The sequence below is a fragment of the Dreissena polymorpha genome, chromosome 12, assembly GCF_020536995.1.
Source record: "Dreissena polymorpha isolate Duluth1 chromosome 12, UMN_Dpol_1.0, whole genome shotgun sequence".
Taxonomy (NCBI): domain Eukaryota; kingdom Metazoa; phylum Mollusca; class Bivalvia; order Myida; family Dreissenidae; genus Dreissena; species Dreissena polymorpha.
Window position 1 is genome coordinate 28126871 of NC_068366.1, and position 22292 is coordinate 28149162.

Consider the following 22292-nt stretch of genomic DNA (forward strand, 5'->3'; position numbering starts at 1 on the left):
AATTTTTTAGGCTTTGCAAATTTTCGTTGTAGTTATGATATTTGTGACGAAACAGTAATACTGAACATTTACCATGCTTTAAAATATCCATTATATGATGAATCTTTTGATAATTCAATTATAAAGCGTTGCAAAGCGAAACGATTGAATAATTTGGAAAGTTCTGTTGTTGTCGTTATATTTTGTGATACTGCAAGGAATGCTTATATAAAGTATAAAATACATCACTAATTGTATGAGCACGGGTGGCCGAGTGGTCTAAGCATTAGACTTGTACTACAGTGGTTCAAGCCCAGTTGAGGGTTACTTTTTTCTTTCTTTAATTTTATTCTTTTTTTACCGGAGCTTTTGAGATCCAATGTTTAAATTTATCAATATAAAGCATTTAATGACAAACTTCAATACATGCCAAAATCCGTGATAAGGCACCTTCAACAAGATACAAAATGCTGGTTTTTGTGTGACAATATATTCCATGTGAATTTCCTGAGACGATATCCGAACATTTACGAGCAAATGCAAGATTGGCTTTGGGCAGCTCATGAGAACTACAGAGTGCTTCTAAAGCTCAAGAAGCCAATCTCAGGTTTGCTTGTAAATGTTGGGTTATAGTCCCAGGACATTCACATTGAATATATTGTGATATTGCTTTAAATACAAACTCACACAGTTTCTATTCCATACTCACATAAACAACTAATGTTCAGTTGTTTTCATTTTTGAAAAGGGATATTCTCAATGTTCTGGCAACATTAGTTGAAAGTATAATTTTATTCAGCAAACACTAAACAACAAAGAAAAAACATTTACAGTTACAAAACAAAGTAGCTGCTTCACTAAACGAATCTTTTCTGATGCCAGTCATGATCAACCCCATATCATTTGTGAATGGTAGGATATCGGCCATTCTGCATGGATCAGTTTCAGTGTCAATGTGTTGAGGTTAATGACTGCATTTATGTCAAACACTCGTTAACAATCATTCAGTACCACTAGTTGCTAATCATAGCAATGTGCTAGTTAGTTGGCATGCAATAAAAGGGCCAGTTACTATCACTTATACAACGGACTAATTAATTGGCATGTGACTCCAAAGTGACCCCTTCTCCTTCTCTGGTTTATCGCTGACAAGTATTACAAACAAATCAAAAATTGACACAAATTCCTACTTTTTTATTGCCAAAATTCAAATTTCCATGATTTGACATGTTCAAAAATAAAATAGTGTTTTAAACCCACTATTTTTTTCAAGACGAAATATAATGGTTGCACAATATTGTCGTTTCAATAAACACATCTTAAATTTTTGGAATTCTAATTTTTGCCATAAACCTTAAAAAACATGTGTTTTCTTCTATTCTAACACCACTTACGCCATCTTTATGTATCCAGTAAACAACATTCATGCCACTGACTCAAATGTCTGATTATTATTTTCTAAATATTGAGATAATCTGTTCTAGTGTTACATAAAATATGTTAAAAGCCATATATGCAATGTACCAGCTCTGCAGTCAAATTAGTGGTACTCGTTTTGAGTAATTCAAATAAAAACAGTAGTAGTGGTATATCGTCGCTGTGGTTCTCAAACCTCGTAGCTCCAAAATTTTCAAAATATTTTTTTCGTCTTGTCCGAATATATGAAGTCTGGCGCGTGTTTTGTGCTATATCTCGTAGCTCTACGCCAATCAGAGCCCTTGAAAAAGCCACGTGACAAAATGTTGTAGAATGATTGTTGGCTTTTTTCCCGGCGAAAAGTCGTAGCGACGCCATTTCACCTATAGGTACGTCGTTTCGTTTGGACAAATTTGACAAAAACGTTTTATAATTTTTTTTATTTGCAACTACGAGGTTTCCTATCAGGACGAATTGTCGTACCTCATAAGACAAAACTGTGGTGACAAAATATCGTAGCTACCATGTCTGACTGTCAGTATGACTTATCAGTATGACTTACGCGTCTACGGCTTATACCGTATTTTGCAGCTTCATTTGTTTGGTATTTTTACAGAATTTTAATTTCTAAAACATCGTTATAAAAAAACGAGACGGTTTTTTCTCTCTCCTGAAAAGTTGGCATTTTGTAGCTACGAGGTTTGAGAACGACAGCGACGATATGACACTTTGAAATGACCTCAGTTAAGTACGGAATCCGGATAATGCCATATATAATCTTGCACTTCTTTCATCAAGTGCGACACTAGACACACGAAGCGATACTTGATCTCTTTCTTTACAGTCGCAGCGATACTTGATCTTTTTCTTGACAGTCGCGGCGATACTTGATCTTTTTCTTGACAGGCGATATATTGTGTTAAATATATCGTGCGTCACTGTCAAGAAAAAGATCAAGTATCGCTTCGTGTGTCTAGTGTTGCCCTTGATGAAAGAAGTGCGAGATTATAGATGGCACTATCCGGATTCCGTAGTTAAGGGCATTACACTTATGAAGAAAACAACAGCAAATTGATATGTCCTGACAATAAAGCTTCCTACACCTTTAAGATACTTTGTAATCCATTTATTCTAGAAAATAACATTGTATATTTAAAGTACAACAAAATAATTCCAGTCAAGAATAAACAGACTAATATTGAAATGTTGTGTATTTTGATTGTAAAATCACATTTTCCCATCCCTATATGTGTGTTCAGCAAGGCCCTCCTAAACCTAAAAAGAGCAACTCGGGGTTTTTATGTCCCCCACTATAGTAGTGGGGGACATATTGTTTTTGCCCTGTCTGTTGGTCTGTCTGTTGGTCTGTTTGCGCCAACTTTAACATTTTGCAATAACTTTTGTTATATTGAAGATAGAAACTTCATATTTGGCATGCATGTGTATCTCATGAAGCTGCACATTTTGAGTGGTGAAAGTTCAAGGTCAAGGTCATCCTTCAAGGTCAGAGGTCAAATATATGTGGCCAAAATCGCTAATTTTATGAATACTTTTGCAATATTTAAGATAGCAACTTGATATTTGGCATGCATGTGTATCTCATGGAGCTGCACATTTTGAGTGGTGAAAGGTCAAGGTCATCCTTCTAGGTCAGAGGTCAAATATATGTGGCCCAAATCGCTTATTTTATAAATACTTTTGCAATATTGAAGATAGCAACTTGATATTTCGCACGCATGTGCATCTCATGGAGCTGCACATTTTGAGTGGTGAAAGGTAAAGGTCATCCTTCAAGGTCAGAGGTCAAATATATGTGGCCCAAATCACTTATTTTATGAATACTTTTGCAATATTGAAGATAGCAACTTGATATTTGGCATGCATGTGTATCTCATGGAGCTGCACATTTTGAGTGGTGAAAGGTCAAGGTCATCCTTCACAAGGTCAAACATCATATAGGGGGACATTGTGTTTCACAAACACATCTTGTTTCTAATGTTTGTCTCCAAGTTTGATGATGATGCAATTAAATCTATTTTAAGTAAGAGAACTGACATAATCATCCTGAATACCAACTTTGATGACTTTTACAGTGAGTAAAAGTTGCATATACTTCAGTCAGTAACAACAGTGCCGTTTCATTCCCCACAATACAGGAGACTGAATAGTCACTTCAGTCCCATCATAAAGACTTGGGTCTATGCACGTGAATGAGGGAGTCCCAGCCACAGTCTGCCAGCTGGCCTGGTAAGTGGAGGTTGAAGTCCAGCCCATAGACAAACTCTGTGTGGTGCTCTATAATCTCCATGGCATGTGGCTGCTGAATATCCCAGGTTCTGAAAGTACAGTGCAAGTATGGGACACTGCATTCCTGCTTTATATAATACCGTAAAACGCTGTGTATAACGCGCATCTACTTTTTGAAGCAAAAAAATCGGGAAGAAAAATTTTTGGAGCAAAAAATCGGGGAAAAAATTCTGTATCGTAGGAAAAAATCTCTTGGCATGGCTGTTGTGGTGTATAATGCGCATTAAGTTTTTAAAATTACATTTTGGGGTAAAAAAAAGTGCGCGTTATACACAGCGTTTTACGGTACTATACTTGGACAATTAAATAATGTAGAGCTACGTTGGACTTGACCATTGGCAGCTATATAGAAAGTGCCGATTATTGACATATCAACCTACTCGGCTGTATGTTATTGTTTATAACAAACACCTAACTTTGTTACTTCACTAAAATGTATTTCGAAACCAGCTTTCTGCAGTATTTTTATTTAACTGATTATGCAAGTTATGACTAACTCACAGGACATAATTTCTGAGAACAAACACCAGTTTATACTGGACGGATACTTTGTACAATTCAGACGTGATTGTTTTTTTAAACCATATATTTTTTTATTTTATAAATTAGCATTGCATGGAATCTAAAACATATTTGGAATTGAAACATATCATTAGTATTGCATACAAGCTTCCTGCTACATATTTTACAATATATATAATTAGTTTTGGAACAAAAATCCTGCCAATTAGTTTACTATACATATAAGTATTGGACGCAAGATTCCTGCTACACATGTACATAAAACTAAACAAATTAGTATTTTTAAAAAGCATTACTGCTACATATAATAAAATACACACAATAAGTTTTTAAAACAAGCATCCTAACATTTTATAATAAACATATTATTAATATTTGACCATAGCATTACTGCTTCATAATACAATACATATCATTATTATACGCATAAGCATCCTGCTAAATATTTTACAATACATATCATTAGTATATACGACATAAACATCCTGCTAAATATTATACAATACATATCATTATTATACGACATAAGCATCCTGCTAAATATCATACAATACATATCATTAGTATTTACGACATAAGCATCCTGCTAAATATTAAACAATACATATCATTAGTATATGACGTAAGCATCCTGCTAAATATTAAACAACACATATCATAAGTATACGACATAAGCATCTTGCTAAATATTATACAATATATATCATTAGTATACAACATAAGCATCCTGCTAAATATTATACAACACATATCATTAGTATACGACATAATCAGCAAGCTAAATATTACACAGCAAGGCTTAGAATAAAATATGATTATTAGCTCGGATGTTTTCCGAGAAAACCCGAGGTATTGTCATAGCCAGCTTGTCGTCCGCCGTCTGACGTCCGCGTCGTGCTAAAACCTTAACATTTTGTTAAGATTTTGAACATTGCCTCTAAAATCAAATAATTGCTTCAACCTACAACTTTGAAACTTCACATGTAGCTGCACATTGATGAGTTCTCCAAGCCACACCCATTTTTGGGTCTCTAGGTCTAAGGTCAAGGTCACTGTGACCTTTAAAATTAAATAATTTTTTTTTAATTTCTGACAAGCTTTCGCAGCCAAGCGTGGCACCCGTTATGCGGTGCTCTTGTTAAATTATTTTATTTGTGCCGAGCCATTCAGAACCATCGGGCACATTGTGCTCAGGTGGGCTAAATATATTGTGCAACATTTCATCAGGTAGATATCATAGAAGTTGTATGATAAAATACAATACTGCTACATATTATTCTATATCATAAGTAATGGGCAAAAGCATGTCTGATACATATTATACAATATCATAAGTATAAGACATAAGCATCCTCCTACATATTATACAATAAATATCATTAGTATACGACAAGCATCCTCCTAAATATTATATAATAAATATCATTAGTATAAGACATAAGCATTCTGCTACATATTATACAATAAATATCATTAGTATACGACATAAGCATTTTTCTGCAAAATGAATTCATGCTATGCACATGAGGTTAAAGTAACTGAATAAATTTTGAGCTAAATATGTAATCACATTTTACTGATAGGTGGATTGACTCATCATCACCTAACAAAGGTTTATATAAAAGTGCTTTAATCACATGTCCACCTAATAAGGACCTTAGAAAGTTTTATCAAATTAATATCAACAGTTTCTAAGATTTCGCACTAAAATAAAATGTATATATATATAAGGTGTGACACACGGAAATACATGAGGATAGAAAGATGGATGGCAGACATCAAGGAAAATGGAAAAGCCATCTGGAGGAATACAAATTAACATCCCTGCAAAGTCACTTCCATTTAACCCTTTGCATGCTGGGAAATTTGTCGTCTGCTAAAATGTTGTCTGCTGAATTTCTAAAATTAGCATTTTCTTCGATTTTTATACGCCCGTATAAAATACGGGACGTATTATGTGAAACCCCTTGGCGGGCGGGCGGGCGGCGGGCGGGCGGCGGGCGGAAGGCATCACTTTGTCCGGACTCTAATTCAAATTGTATTCATCCGATCTTCACCAAACTTGGTCAGCAGTTGCATCTAGTTGATATCTAGGCCAAGTTCGAATATGGGTCATGCCGGGTCAAAAACTAGGTCATAGGGTCAATAAGTGCATTTTCAAAGGGGCCACTTTGTCCGGACTCTATTTCAAATTGTATTCATCCGATCTTCACCAAACTTGGTCAGCAGTTGCATCTAGTTGATATATAGGCCAAGTTCGAATATGGGTCATGCCGGGTCAAAAACTAGGTCATAGGGTCAATTAGTGCATTTTCAACGGCGCCACTTTGTCCGGACTCTAATTCAAATTGTATTCATCCGATCTTCACCAAACTTGGTCAGTAGTTGCATCTAGTTGATATCTAGGTCAAGTCCGAATATGGGTCATGCTGGGTCAAAAACTAGGTCAAAGGGTCAATTAGTGCATTTTACTTTGTCCGGACTCTAATTCAAATTGTATAAATCTTATCTTCACCAAACTTGGTCAGTAGTTGCATCTAGTTGATATCTAGGCCAAGTTCGAATATGGGTCATGCCAGGTAAAAAACTAGGTCATAGGGTCAATTAGTCCATTTTCAACAGCGCCACTTTGTCCGGACTCTTATTCAAATTGTATTCATCCGATCTTTACCAAACTTGGTCAGTAGTTGCATCTAGTTGATATCTAGGTCAAGTTCGAATATGGGTCATGTCGGGTCAAGAACTAGGTCATAGGGTCAATTAGTGCATTTTCAACGGCGCCACTTTGTCCGGACTCTAATTCAAATTGTATTCATCCGAAACTTTTAAACAACTTTTTATCCTGCGTCAAAGTGGTATGGGGGTATAAGTCACATTCAGTGACAAAGCTCTAGTTCAAGTTGAATTCACCAAACTTGGTCAGAGGTAGTATATAGATTATATATCAGTCAGGTCTGATTGGAGACATGCAACCGATTAACACATGCAATATTTTAATGCAATATTTTTATCCAGTTTTATTTTGCGATATTTTCATCGGGTTTATTTTTTTCGCGATTTTTGAAATTTTTTTTTGCTTATTTCCAAAACAAATACATCAATCATCAGTGTATCATCTCCAATGGCACACGAATCGGGCGTATATTGCTCCGTCATGCGGCGCTCTTGTTTCAAATGATACTATAAGAATAGCAAACAGTTTGGATCCTGATGACACGCCACGTTCTGTGGCATCTCATCTGGATCCAAACTGTTTGCAAAGGCCTTCAAAATTCCGTTCCAGCACTGAAAGGGTTAAATTTGGTCACCCAGACCAAGCAGCCAATGTACACTGCAACTCCAATATATCACGGTCCGTTATATCGCGTTGTCCAATATATCGCGAATCAGCTATGGCTCCCAAAAATCTGACGAGCATAATCCTTAAATAAAATGTTTTTATCTGAGAATTTGATGCATTAAAATCCGTTTCAAGCAAGTATTTTTCCCTTTTTTTCACCAACTTTAATCCAACAGTCATAATCCAGTTTTGACCAGATTGTTTGCTTACATTGTACATCACATTAACACCTGTGTACTGCGATAAACAAAAGACCCATTTGTCAAACATGACAGGTCATTTCGGGTGTTACAATTCTCTATTGAATTTGCTTTGAACTGCCGAAACGCACCAGTGCACACATGAAGGTGTACACAATTATAACAGTAAATGTCACAAGTCAATACTGACCTATCTCAACAATCTGTGTGCGTTAGATACAGTATACAATATAGATCAGTTAGTCACAATGCTCTACTATTAAACCCCATGCTGTGCATGCTTTTCATGAGAAATGAATGACGTCATTTTGTACATGGGTCTAATTTGTGCATGCTTTCTTGAACAATAAAACTCGGCAATGTTTTTCGGATTAAAAATTTAATTATACGCATTTGAAAATACTCACATGGAATAATGTTTTGTGTTATACCAATTAATGACATATGGATATAACACAAACTTGAATAAGGTTGGTAAATAGCGTGTTTTGAGATTGCATAATGATGCTAATGTATACATATACATGCATACATAAACTGACAATTTATATCGCGCGCCGGATATATCACGGTCGCGATCTTTGGACCCCTTCAACCGCGATATATTGGAGTTGCAGTGTATATATATGCTCTCTGGGATCATGAAAACATACTTAACATTTCATTAGTAATGAAAATTGTGTATTCTAGCTATGAAAATCAATTTAACACTATATAGATAACATGTTTACATATTATGTGACTAATTCACCACATTGTTGGAATAATTTAAATAAGATTGTTTAACATCTACTGTTGGATAAACTCAACAGTTATTTCAGTGTGTGATTCAAGGGCTTAGTTAATGGGCGGCAGTTGGTGTCCAAATATTCAGGTTAGTCACTTTTAATGTCTCAAAATGTACATGGTGGGGGCCCCCCAATAATCTTTAACCAAGTCTCTAGGTGAACTAAACACTGATTGTTGCTCACAGGTATGTAAATGTGCATGTGTAGGTGTCATAACCAGTGCTAGCTTACACCTGTGATTGAATATCACATGCAATGCATTATATCACATGCAATAAGTAATATCAAATGCAATACGTTATACCACATGCAATAAGTAATATAACATGCAATAGGTAATATCACATGCAATGAGTAATATCACATGCAATAAGTTATATCACACACAATAATTAAGTAATATCATAGTCAATAAGAAATTTGAATCAAAGTCAAGTTCGATTCAAGAAAAAATGTTTAATTTAATGTTTAGATTGTATATTTTAGCTGCTTATGTCAACAAATTAAGTAAATTTTAATCTCCAAAAGTAAGTGGCAATTAATGGAGGACATATAACCAATATTATAATCTTTCATTCCAGTACCATTTGAAAATTGTACATGTCTATTTGCATAAGGTTTTTCACTGCATAATTATTACAAGAAATGTAATACCAAGAAGATCTTAGCTTCATGGAAAAATACCAGAAAAATTCCATTATGAACATAGTGATTGTGACAAGAAACCCTCTACCCTAACCCTAACTTTCTAATTTAGCTCACTAATTCAATTGACAAACATTTTTGCCAGAATAATTTGTATATTTTTACAAGTGAATGCCTTTTTTTAGATATACAAAGTAGTCCAGGTACGGTATATGAGCCTGGTCCATTCTTAACAATAAAGTGCTGTGAACTGTCAATTGTTAACTTACCTGACTGTAAAATCATATGAACATGAAGCTAATCTGTTTCCATCAAAAGGTGATGTCTGAAATGAAACATGAAGCTTGCTTCACAGGAGGAGTGATGGTCTGATGACAACAAGAGATGTGTTTGTCAGAAACACAATGCCCCCTAATGCACCGCTTTTTGTGTGTGACCTTTGACCTTAAAGGATGACCTTGACCTTTCACCACTCAAAATGTGCAGCTCCATGAGATACACATGCATGCCAAATATCAAGTTGCTACGTTCAATATTGCAAAAGTTATGAAGAAGGTTTAAAGTTTAGGGACACACACACGGATACATACAATGACAGACAGACCAAAAACAATATACCCCTGATATTTCGATCTGGGGGGATAAAAACTAATAATCATCCGTCACCTCATCCTACTTGTATACCACCCCAATTGGCTATAGATTCAATGTAACCCGAAAAACAGGCCCTTTCTAAACTCTAAACAATGACAACATATAAGAGCCATATAATTCCATAAAATAATGGAGGTTGTCGTCCTACACACTTATCTAGTAATGCTGAATAAGTAAACATTCCAAAACTGAATTCTAAATGTCCAGAAAATTGAAAAACAAATATTAAAGAGAGCCAACATGGCCCAATATTGCTCACCTGTTAGGGGCATTCCCAGTTTGAAACCTAGGGTTATAATTTCAATTTCTTTGTAGAGGACCACAATCTTATGTAACCAAATATCAATTCAAGTTAACCCATTATTCCACACAACCTCAGGCAGGGCCTATTTTAACCCAAGGGGCATGACCTACAAAAAATAGGACATAACTAGTGTATGTTTCATGCCAAAAATTACACCTTGTTTATTTGTTTTTGTTTCCTAGATTTTTAGCTAATCAGAGCACACAGGGCATCACGTGTCGTAAACCATTTGCTTCAATCAACAACTCCAACTTATTACCAGCTTAGTTCGTTCCCTATCAATTGAGAACAGTCGCAGTGAACAGACAGTTCAGTAAGGGAAATTTCACATACTTTTCACAACTTCGCCTCAGCTTAAGTTGTTACCTCAGCTGAGGTTTCAGACATACAATTATTATTAATTCTTACAATTTATTTACAGTACAAGTCTACACTATCAATCAGGTTACATATGGGGCATTGCCAAGTTTTAAAATAGGGTCATGATTAGAACAGGCTTGGACCAGTATACAATGTAACACACACAAAATTGTATAATGACCCTTGCAGTTTTGAGTTATTTACTATACAAGTCTCTATGAATCATGTGACCGGATGGCGTGGCCTGTAGGGTGGAGGCATGATATATAAATATCTTTATAAAAGCCTTTAATCTACTGTTTCAAATAGAATATCAAAGTTATGGGACTTTTGATTTCAGAGAAGATTTTCTGAAGTTATTTACTGTGCAATTTAATATAAAACAAGGGACAAAATTGTCACAAAACCAGGTTTTCAATTTGAAAAACAAGACATGTGTTTGTCAGAAACACAATGCCCCCTATTGCGCCGCTTTTTTAAAACCTTTGACCTTGAAAGATGACCTTGACCTTTCACCACTCAAAATGTGCAGCTCAATGAGATACACATGCATGCCAAATATCAAGTTGCTATGTTCAATATTTCAAAAGTTATTGCAAAACTTTACTGTAAGGTTAAAGTTTTGGGACAGAATGACGGAATGACAGACAGACAGGCCAAAAACAATATGCCCCCGATCATTCGATCCAGGGGCATAACAAGTTATGAAAATTTATATTTGTTATTTTTTGACCTTTGACCTTGAAGGTTGACCTTGACCTTTCACCACTCAAAATGTGCAGCTCCACGAGAAGTAAGTAAGATATTTAATGGAGAAATGATTTATTTATTTTTTTACCTTGAAGGATGACCTTAACCTTTCACCACTCAAAATGTGCAGCTCAATGAGATACACATGCATGCCAAATATCAAGTTGCTATGTTCAATATTTCAAAAGTTATTGCAAAACTTTACTGTAAGGTTAAAGTTTTGGGACAGAATGACGGAATGACAGACAGACAGGCCAAAAACAATATGCCCCCGATCATTCGATCCAGGGGCATAACAAGTTATGAAAATTTATATTTGTTATTTTTTGACCTTTGACCTTGAAGGTTGACCTTGACCTTTCACCACTCAAAATGTGCAGCTCCACGAGAAGTAAGTAAGATATTTAATGGAGAAATGATTTATTTATTTTTTGACCTTGAAGGATGACCTTAACCTTTCACCACTCAAAATAAGCAGCTCCACGAGATACACATGCATGCCAAATATGAAGTTGCTGTGTTCAATATTAAAAAAGTTATAAACATTTATGTTTTTAATATTTGACCTTGAAGGTTGACCTTAACCTTTCACCACTCAAAATGTGCAGCTCCACAAGAAGTAAGTAAGAGATTGAATGGAGAAATGGATTATTTATTTTTTGACCTTTGACCTTGAAGGATGACCTTGACCTTTCACCACTCAAAATGTGCAGCTCCACGAGATACACTAGCATGCCAAATATGAAGTTGCTGTGTTCAATATTAAAAAAGTTATGATAAAACTTTAACGAAGGGTTAAGTTTTAGAAAGAAAAATACAATTATATTTGGCCTTTGTCCTTGAAGGATGACCTAGACCTTGACTTTTCACCACTCAAAATGAGCAGCTCCATGATATACACATGCATGGTAAATATCAAGTTGGTATGTTCAATATTGCAAAAGTTATCAAACTTTAACCAAGGTTAAAGTTTTGGACAGAATGATAGACAGACAGACAGACAGACAGGTCAAAAACAATATACCCACGATCTATCGATCCGGGGGCACACAAATCATAGTTACCCCCCTTGTTTCAAAATAAATCTATTTTTAGTCGTGGCGACCTTAACCTTGGAGATATTGACGTAATTCTTTCGTGTGACACACCGTCCAATGATGGTGAACAAATGTGCCAAATGATTTTAAAATCTCACAATCAATGACATAGTTATGGCCCGGACAAGCTAATTTATGGCCATTTTTGACCTTTGAACTCAAAGTGTGACCTTGACCTTGGAGATATCGACGTCATTCTTTCGCGCAACACACCGTCTAATGATGGTGAACAAATGTGCATAATGATTTTAAAATCTCACAATGAACGACAAAGTTATGGTCCGAACAAGCTTGTTTCGCCCGCTGCAGCCCGCCGACATTCGCCAATCTAGTAACCAGTTTTTTCCTTTGGAAAACCTGGTTAAAACCTAAACCCTGTATTGTTGCTTTTTTTACCCCATGAGCAGGATTTGAACAATGTTAGAAGAGGAATAATATACAAGAGCACCGCATAACGGGTGCCACGCTTGGCTGTGGGTGCAGTTTTAAATAAATGAAAGCTTGTCAGATTTTTTTGTATTATTTTTAGAGGTCACAGTGACCTTGACATTTGAGTGGAATGGGAGTGGCATGTAGAATTCATCAAAGTGCAGCTACATGTGAAGTTTCAAAGTTGTAGGTTGAAGCACTTTGATTAAAGAGCCAATGTTCAAAACCTTAACAAAATGTAAAGGTTTTAGACGACGGACGACGAGCTGGCTATGACAATACCTCAGATTTTCTCTGAAAACAGCTGAGCTCATAATTAAAAAATATATATTTAAACAATTATTCTTACAGTTTCATAGAACAAAAGCTGTCAGAGGACAGCGCGCTCGACTATTCGAGTGCTTGACAATATAACCTAAGCCATCATGGGGAAATTGTTCATATTCAATAATTTATTAGACGATCTTTCAAAAATAAAAAAAGGAAAAAAAAAAAAATTTTTTTTGGGGGGGGCGATTCTGGGTAGGGGCGTTGGGTATTGTTTGGGTGGAATCCATTGTGGTATTCAGGTAAGTGTTGTTTTGTCAAAGTAATAATAAAATGTGATCATAAATAAAGAAGTTATGGCAATTTAAGCAAAATGCTCAATTATCTAAGTGTAAAAGGGGCCATAATTATGTCAAAATGCTTGATACAGTGGTCTCTCTTGTTTATAGGTTGGGGTCATGTTGGTAAACAAGTATGCAACAAAAAAAAGCAATATGTCAAAGGATATAGGAAATATTTGGGGTAGTACGCAAACTTTAACAAAGATTTATCAATAATATGCATATTCTAAGTATAAAAGGGGCAATAATTATGACAAAATGCTTGATAGAGTTGTCTGCTCTTGTTTATAGGTTGGGGTAATGTTGGTAAACAAGTATGCAAAATATGAAAGCAATATGTCAATGGACAAAGCAAATAGTTGGGGTAGTACGCAAACTTTAACATTTGCTGCATATTCTAAGTGGAAAAGGGGCCATAATTATGACAAAATGCTTGATAGAGTTGCCTGCTCATGTTTATAGTTTGGGGTCATGTTGGTAAACAAGTATGCAAAATATGAAAGCAATATGTCAACGGACAAAGAAAATATTTGAGATAGTACAAAAACTTTAACATTTGCATGCTAACGCAGACGCTAACGCTAACAGTAACGCAGACGGTCACGCCGACCCCGGGGTGAGTAGGATAGCTCCACTATATCGAGGGCTGAACAGAAAACTGAAGTATCTCCTTCTTTATTTAATATAAGATACAACAGTCTTCCGTTCACCCCTCGATATATATTTCATATATAAAAGTCGAGATAAAAATGTTTGTTAATTTATTTATTATAGAAGTGTTCATAAATATTGTGACTGTGGTTCTTTTAGTTTGTACCCAAAATACATTATTTGAACAAACTTAGTCAAAGACCAATGAATGCACTTACACACCAAATAGGGAGCCCTTGAGCCTTGAAGTTCCAGTGAAGATTCTTAAAGTAAGATGTTTTTACTGTTTATTTTATGCTTTCCGGTGGTTTATAGAGAACTATCAGTGAAATAAAAGTGGTATTTCACTGTTTTAAACAAATCATGTCAACCCTGGGGTGCCAGTTTTTACCCCAGGGGCATGATTTAAAAAATCTTTGCATAGGACCATTAGACGATGCAACACACCAAATATTAAACCTCTGAGCCTTAAAGTTTTAGAGGATATGATTTTTACAGTCTTCTCTTCAAAATTATCTTTTTAGCTTTGATGACCTCCATATGCAGAGGACTTGAACAATTTGAACAACTTTAAAAGAGGGTCATCCAAAAATCTTTCTTGTCAAGTCCATCCCCGTAGAGCTTCAGTAGAAAATGTTGTTTGAAGCAAATGATTCACAACAAACAATGCCGCATGCCAGTGGACCACCTACCACAATAGCTCATCCATGAGCACTACATGCTTAGGTGAGATAAAGCAGATGAAAAAACAGACGTGCATGTGGAAACCAAGTACCAGTACACAATGATACAGTATTCTATTTGTTGCAATTGAATGCACCTTATGCACTCAGATGTTACATTTATTACATCAACTAAGACAAACAAATTGTGGGGCTCAAACAAGTGAAAAAATGTCTTCGGGTCGGGTAGGCGGGTCAAAATAAAAAAAAACGTGGAATTTCAGTTTGGTTCCGGTCGGGATTAACGTAAGTTTATACAGAGACGTTAGTAACAGAGATAAGCAGCTTGCCAAATATCGGCAAACACTCACATGTCGCAGGTTTCGGCGAGATAAGCGCGCAACTGTTAGTCGGTTGCCACGCTTGTTAACACGCTTATCAACATTTCTGAAACACTCTTTCCCATTTCAGTTGTTGCGATTTGAAACAAATAAACTGTAATGTTTTATTAAAATGAGAATGTATGCGGTATTATCACACAATTGTAATGTGTCAATTAAAATAATTCACATGCCGCATTGTTGTATTTAGCGATTTTATTCGCCTCCAGTTTGAAAAAAAAACACACACCATGATAACCGGTATTTAATGATTGCCTTTGAAATACGATAAATTCAAATTAAGAAGCAATCAGAATCTTACTACAAACAACTAATAATTGGTTGTTTTACTTAGATTTTTGTTTTTCAATTTAATTGCAGTGTTTAAATTTGATAAATCCGACTGCCATTTACGTGTAGTATAATTTGAATAAAGCTCTGAACAAATTTGTTCTTCTTATGGAGAGCATCTATTCTTGGTCTGCTCTAATCGACTGTTTGTGTTAATTGTTCTCTTTAATTACCGCTAAATTCAATGCACGATTTTACCAATAATAACAATACCACTTGGAGTATATGTATAGAAATCTTCAGACCCGTATACTGTGCCATTCTCCGTAATTAAGCATATTGATCCAGTTATTTAGTTACTTTTCTGAGTCTTTTCACCATATCTGAAACGGATTTGTGCCATGGGATGATGAGGATTTAAATCTGGATTTACTTCTAGGTATACCGATTATGATGAATATTGTGATAGTGAATTTGCTCAGAACATTACTCAGTTGTGTATGAGTGCCCAGAATGTAAAAGTTAATGAAAAGAACATATGGATTCCGTATGTTGTAAAATAAAGCATCATCTAAACTTGAAAATTATGTCATCTTATGTATATTATGATTAAGTAAATGGAATGTGTCCCGGCTTCTACAGAGGAACCTATGCAACCATTTATGTGATAAAGTCTCTTCATAATCCTCTGTAGTAGCAATTTTAGTCTGTGCAATAAAAGAATGCATGAACATAATTTTTACAGTTTAATGATATTTATCAAAACTTCATAATTCATGGACAAATATATCAATACACCTGGCATAACAAAACTTAAGCAATATGTAAAAAATAACACATATTAAGCAAGTTTTTGATATTACAAATAACATATTGCAAGAAAACAGCTTATATTTTGCAGTTATGCAGTCAACAAACATGTAAGCATAAGAGCCATTATCGTATGAGGCAGGGTATTAATGTTGCTGAAGAAAAATCATAATCACGTAAGAATTTTTGATCATGGAGATTGGACTACAAATGTGACAAAGAGTGTTGACATAATTTTATCATTGCCATATAAGGAAAAAAGCCCCGCTGCCTGGCCATGTTTTTAAACCAACCGGAACCATTTTCGAACTTGTCCGAGATATCATTGGAACACATTTTTTGACCAAGTTTCATAAAGTTGGGAAATAAATATGGCCTCTATAGTTAACAAGAGTGCCAAACTATAACAAGATACGCCCGTTTGAAGGTTTTGGACAACTTGATAACTTTACCATGACCCATATTTGAACATGACCTACATATCATCTAGACAAAACTTCTGACCAAATTTGGTGATAATCAGATGAAAACTACTTCAATTAGAGAGTGGACACAATGCTAAATGCTTGAAATGCACTAAGTGACCTTGTGATCTAGTTTTTGACCCGGCATGACCCATATTTGCACTTGACCTAGATATTGTCTAGACACAACTTCAGACCAAATTTAGTGAATATCGGATAAAAACTACTTCACTTAGATAGCGAACACCAAGATAAATGCTTGAAATGCACTAAGTGACCCCGTGAACTAGTTTTTGACCCTGCATGACCCATATTGGAATTTGACCTAGATATTGTCTAGATACAACTTCTGACCAAGTATGGTGATTATCGGATGAAAACTACTTCTGGTTCTGTTTTTGATGATGACGAACCACACTGAGTTGCTTTGTCTTCATACAATGCAGTGTTAAAAGAGAAGTATCATCCTCCGTTATCAGTTATGGATTCATCCTCATCGAGCAGGAAATGTCAAGATCGCTTGTGCTGCTTCTGCACCCCATAACTCAGTCGCTTCCTCCTGGGCATGGCCAAACTGAAAATACAAATGAGCATATCAGATGAACACCAAATTGTATGATATGTATTATATGCTATTCTTAATTTGATAAAAAAATATTAAGGCCTCATGGAATTAATAAAGAATGCATATAAGCATGCATAATATAATGTTTCATAGGTGAATTCTTTTTCTTTCTATCAGCAACCCGACAACATTCAGGCTGTTCAATTGACCTGTTACTGCATATTTTAATAATCGCAATTTCTCCATAAGATATATCAGTCTACTGCAGTTGACTCCCTAAAAGCCAGTTATCTTTAAAATAGGATTTATGTTACATGAATATTACATTGTAACCTAAAAACACTTCCATAATAAAGAAATCCTTTCCTTGTAATAAAATCAGCCTAATTTTTATAAATTCATTGTCATATTTTAGCAAATGAACACCAAACAAGGGACAAAATTGTCACAAAACCAGGTTTTCATTGTGAAAAAAAAATCTGATAAAGGAAGAAAACTCAAAATGAACTTTTGAAATGAACAAACAAAATTAACCCCCTTTGTAAGTTTGTTTTTTAAAAAAATCTATTTTTAGACGTGGCGACCTTGACATTTGAGATATTGACGTGATTCTTTCGTGCGACACACCGTCCCATTATGGTGAACAAATGTGGCAAATGATTTTAAAATCTCACAATGAATGACATAGTTATGGCCAGTACAAGCTCATTTATGGCCATTTTTTACCTTTGAACTCAAAGTGTGACCTTGACCTTGGAGATATCGACGCAATTATTTCGCGCGACACACCGTCCAATGATGGTGAACAAATGTGCCAAATGATTTTAAAATCTGACAATGAACGACATAGTTATGGCCCGGACAAGCTTGTTCCGCCCGCCCGCCAGCGTAAACCAAGGTTTTCAAATGAGAACCTAGGTTGTCATGAGAAACCTGGTTTCTTGGGATTTCATAAACCTTGGTTCTCATGAGAACCTAGGTTCTCATGAGAACCTAGGTTCTCGTGAGAAACCTGGTTTCTTGGGATTTCATAAACCTAGGTTCTCATGAGAACCTAGGTTCTCATGAGAAACCTAGTTTCTTGGGATTATGCGTCGAACCGCTTGCCATAATTAACCTCCAGTTGTCTCTCATTGCTTGGTACACGCTGGCGGCATATGTGTAAAATGAATAGAAATAGGCGTGAAACCGTGAATGTTTCTCCCCAAGAGCATTTTCTGAACAATGTTCAGACAATGCTCAGTAATATTCTACGAAACTTATCTGTTTAATATTTGTGACAACAGGCATTAGCCGTCGGTGACCGCTTCTTGTTCATGTTTCCGTGCATGGGTGTTCTTGAGGAATGAAATTAGGAAAGTAATCGGTCGACATTGGTCTGAACACGTTAATACAAATTTGAACTGTTTATGAAATACATCTTTCATTGTAAATATTATTTTGAGACTAAAAATTCAGATCAATCGTTACATAATACATTGTTACAGCATTGAATGAGTTTCAAATATTCAGTTCCCTTGTTCGGGCCTCAAACGACTGTACGGTACAGTTTTCTATTTTAAGTATGTCTGTGACCTACATGTAGGAAGCAATCATTATGGTATAAAGTTTTATCTCTATTGATTATGTGTAATAATGTATCATTCAATCGTAAGATTTCGGCAACACTGCAAGAAAAACTTATGCGCTAAAGACTTTGCAAACATATTTCAATAACTTGAGATATCTGCAAAAATAAAGTTCTTAACGGCGTGTTTTCATTCTGTCCAGCCCGTGTGTAATCATATGTGAACCCCATTGATCCTGCGCCCTGAATAATGTGTCCCGTATTCCAAACGAGCAAGTTTACGCCGTCCGACGCGTAATTCTGAAAACCTAGGGATCTGAAAACCTAGGTTCTCAGAGAACCTAGGTTCTCATGGAACCTAGGTTCTCTGAAAACCTAGGTTCTCTGAGAACCTAGGTTCTCAGAGAACCTAGGTTTTCAGAAAACCTAGGTTTTCAGAGAACCTAGGTTCTCAGAGAACCTAGGTTTTCAAAGAACCTAGGTTCTCATGAGAACCTAGGTTCTATGAGAACCTTGGTTCTCATAATGAAAACCTAGGTTCTCAAAAGAACCTAGGGTCTCTGAAAACCTAGGTTCTCAGAGAACCTAGGTTCTCAGAGAACCTATGGTTCCCAAATGAAAACCACGGATATGGCAAGCAGTTAGACGCATAATCCCAAGAAACTAGGTTTCTTATGAGAACCTAGGTTCTCATTCTGAGAACCTAGGTTCTCATGAAAACCTAGGTTTTCAAATGAGAACCTAGGTTCTCATGAGAACCTAGGTTTTCAAATAAGAACCTAGGTTCTCATGAAAACCTAGGTTCTCATTTGAAAACTTGGGTTCTTGACGTCATGTGCAATCTTCAAGCGAGAACCTAGGTTCTCATTCTGAGAACCTAGGTTCTCATTTTGAGAACCTAGGTTCTCATGAGAAACCTAGTTTCTTGGGATTATGCGTCGAACCGCTTGCAATATAAAACCATCTTTAACTTATAAAACTGAAGCACTCTTTACTTAAGCACATTCTTCAACAGTTTTAACTACACTACATGCTTAAGTTCTATTTAGGTTATGATCACACAGAACGTTCCCAGAACGTTTTCAGGACGTTGTAACAAAAATCAAACTGTCATTATTTGTAACTTATTTTAGTTATATGAAATATATATTATGAAAGTCACACGTGAACAGTATATTTTTACGATCCTAGGATGTATTGGTGGACTTTAAAAGTGTAACGTTCCTGTAACGTTTTTTTTGTCAGAACGTTTTCGGGAAACCAAATTTCAAAGTAACATTCCAAACGTTTGCAGAAGGTTATAAGAATGTTTAAAAATCACACAATATAAACATGTACATTAAATTGTTACATGTTTTCATAAAGAATTTGACGTTTTTTTATGTTGTGTTTTTTTTACAAAATACGTTTATAAGTAAATTTGCATTTTGACCCGTTTGTGCATCTTTGAATGTTTGCAAGCGCGATTCTCTTGTTATCTAAACCAGCATGTTTTTGGTGTACTACATGTATTGTTTATAAGTTTATTATACATCCATAATAAATAGATTATCAGGCAACTTAATAGTGCGCGTGCATGTGGTGAGCGCTAGCAATAGACTGAGTAAACTGCGGCGGCATGTATGTATATACTAACAGAGCGGCACTGCGTATGACTCATGCATTAAATTTAAGGCCTATGCTGTTACACAGCAGATCTCCCTCGTGCGCGCAACTTGATTCTTTTGTTCACTGCCCTACCAAGTGCTGGCTAATCGGATTTTCAAACTTTGCTGTTGTTGAATGTTAACTTTTTTGTTCATTTATAAGAGAAGTAACTGTTGGAACCTACAATTGACGATAATCAACAGTTTGCGAGGTAGGTTTTATTGTTATTTCAATTTCTAATATTAAAATTGATATCATTATGCACTTGCTTTAAATTCAAATTTGGAATGATGGGGAAACTTGTACCATGGAGACTTCGTACCACATTTATATATACTTACGTTCACTTGGCCATTTTTTGTTACAATTTGTTGTTGGCAACATTCTTGAAAACACATGTAATAATGATTCACTTCAACACCGTTATTTCGAACAACGATAATCCGAATTCACCGTTAATTGAAAAAGGAATAAAATTCAAAAATGTATGTTAACCTCAATTATCATATCTAATTTTATTAAGTTCTAAAATTAAAATATATAATTACATACAAAGTAGTTTATGAAAAGTGTTTGTTGGTCATGACATGATTAAAATATTGATCTTGTAGGTTAATTTCAAATTTAGTTATGAATTGATACAGTCATAAAATACATTATTAAATTTAAAGATGTTGTAATGCTTGATTATTTTACCATGTATGAAAATTTGGTTTCATTTATGTGTATGTTCAAGATGACGCATATATGTGTGTGTTATTCATGCGGTACAAGTATGTCTTGTCATATTTTCTCCGTTTTATGTAAAAAAAAAGAACAGTTGGTCATTCTGATATTTTTTGTACTTCCAGGACAACTGGGAAGACATCCGAACCGATCCGGATTCAAGAAAAAAAAAAACAACAATGATATATATTTGTATTAATTACATTCATGCAATAAACTTGTGTATAATAAAGATGTGTTGGTTTTCAACCTCCATATGACAATTAGATTTAGGTTCGTTTTAGGTTAAATGATAACGTTATTCTGCAACGTTTCGGGAACGTTAAGCAACCATACATTTTAACGTTAGGAGAACGTTGCCGTGCAATGTTTATGGAACGTTTGGGCTAACGTTAGGATAACCTTCTAAGAACGTTTTTGTGCTAGCTGGGTAGTAGCCATAAACTTTGTCAACTGTCATCAAAATGCTTGAAATTAACATTTTCCCATAATCTTTCTCCTTAAATAGCCAGCATGAGTCCATTTCTTTGTAACAAATTAATTTTTTTATTCATTTTTGTATAATTTCAATCTTATTGAAATATAATTGTTTATAAAAAAAGCAAGTTTGACACAGTCTTCATTACAAGTTTTGTTGCAGAAAATCTAAATGGCTGAATGAAAATGTCTGAAAAACTGGATCAATTAAAAATTGCACAATTTCGTTATTTGAAGGAATATCACAATGAAAATATGGGCAGCCATAAAACTCAATCTGCACTGTAAAATAACTAAGTTTATGTCACAGGCCATAGTATATATTTTAGGTTTTAGTGGGTAAAACTATGAAGGAGTTGAATTAAAACTTTTTTTGGAAATGGGGTGTATAAAATATGGTGTAACTTTTTTATGCAAAGGAATATCACTATGAAACTGTAAAGCTAAATAAAGTACAATTAGCACTTAAGAAAAATATCATGTGAAGAAATGCACCCTTTTTAGCTTTGGTCACTCAAAATATGCAAGTTCTTTGCGGAAAATCTAAACGGCTGAATGCAAATGTCTGAAAAACTGGATAAATCACCAATTGCAATATTTCATTATTTAAAGGAATGTCAACATGAAAATATGGGCAGACATAACACTCAATT

At 35.2% G+C, this 22292-nt stretch overlaps 1 protein-coding gene across 4 annotated transcripts in view; it reads right to left on the bottom strand.

The window, feature by feature from the left end:
* Positions 1-756: 756 nt before the first annotated feature.
* The window catches only part of LOC127854262 (peroxisomal targeting signal 2 receptor-like), a 49577-nt gene continuing 28041 nt past the window's right edge, over positions 757-22292 (bottom strand). The window contains exons 8-9 of one of the 4 annotated variants that reach the window (XM_052389327.1): positions 9467-9522; positions 757-3731 (exon numbers count right to left, since the gene is read on the bottom strand). In XM_052389327.1, the coding sequence (XP_052245287.1) occupies positions 3578-3731; positions 9467-9522 (210 nt within the window). In that variant the 3' untranslated portion in view covers positions 757-3577. Of the gene's footprint in view, positions 3732-9466; positions 9523-16177; positions 17232-22292 lie in introns of those variants that run through there. The other 3 variants (XR_008037003.1, XM_052389328.1, XM_052389329.1) reach the window with 3 other exon arrangements.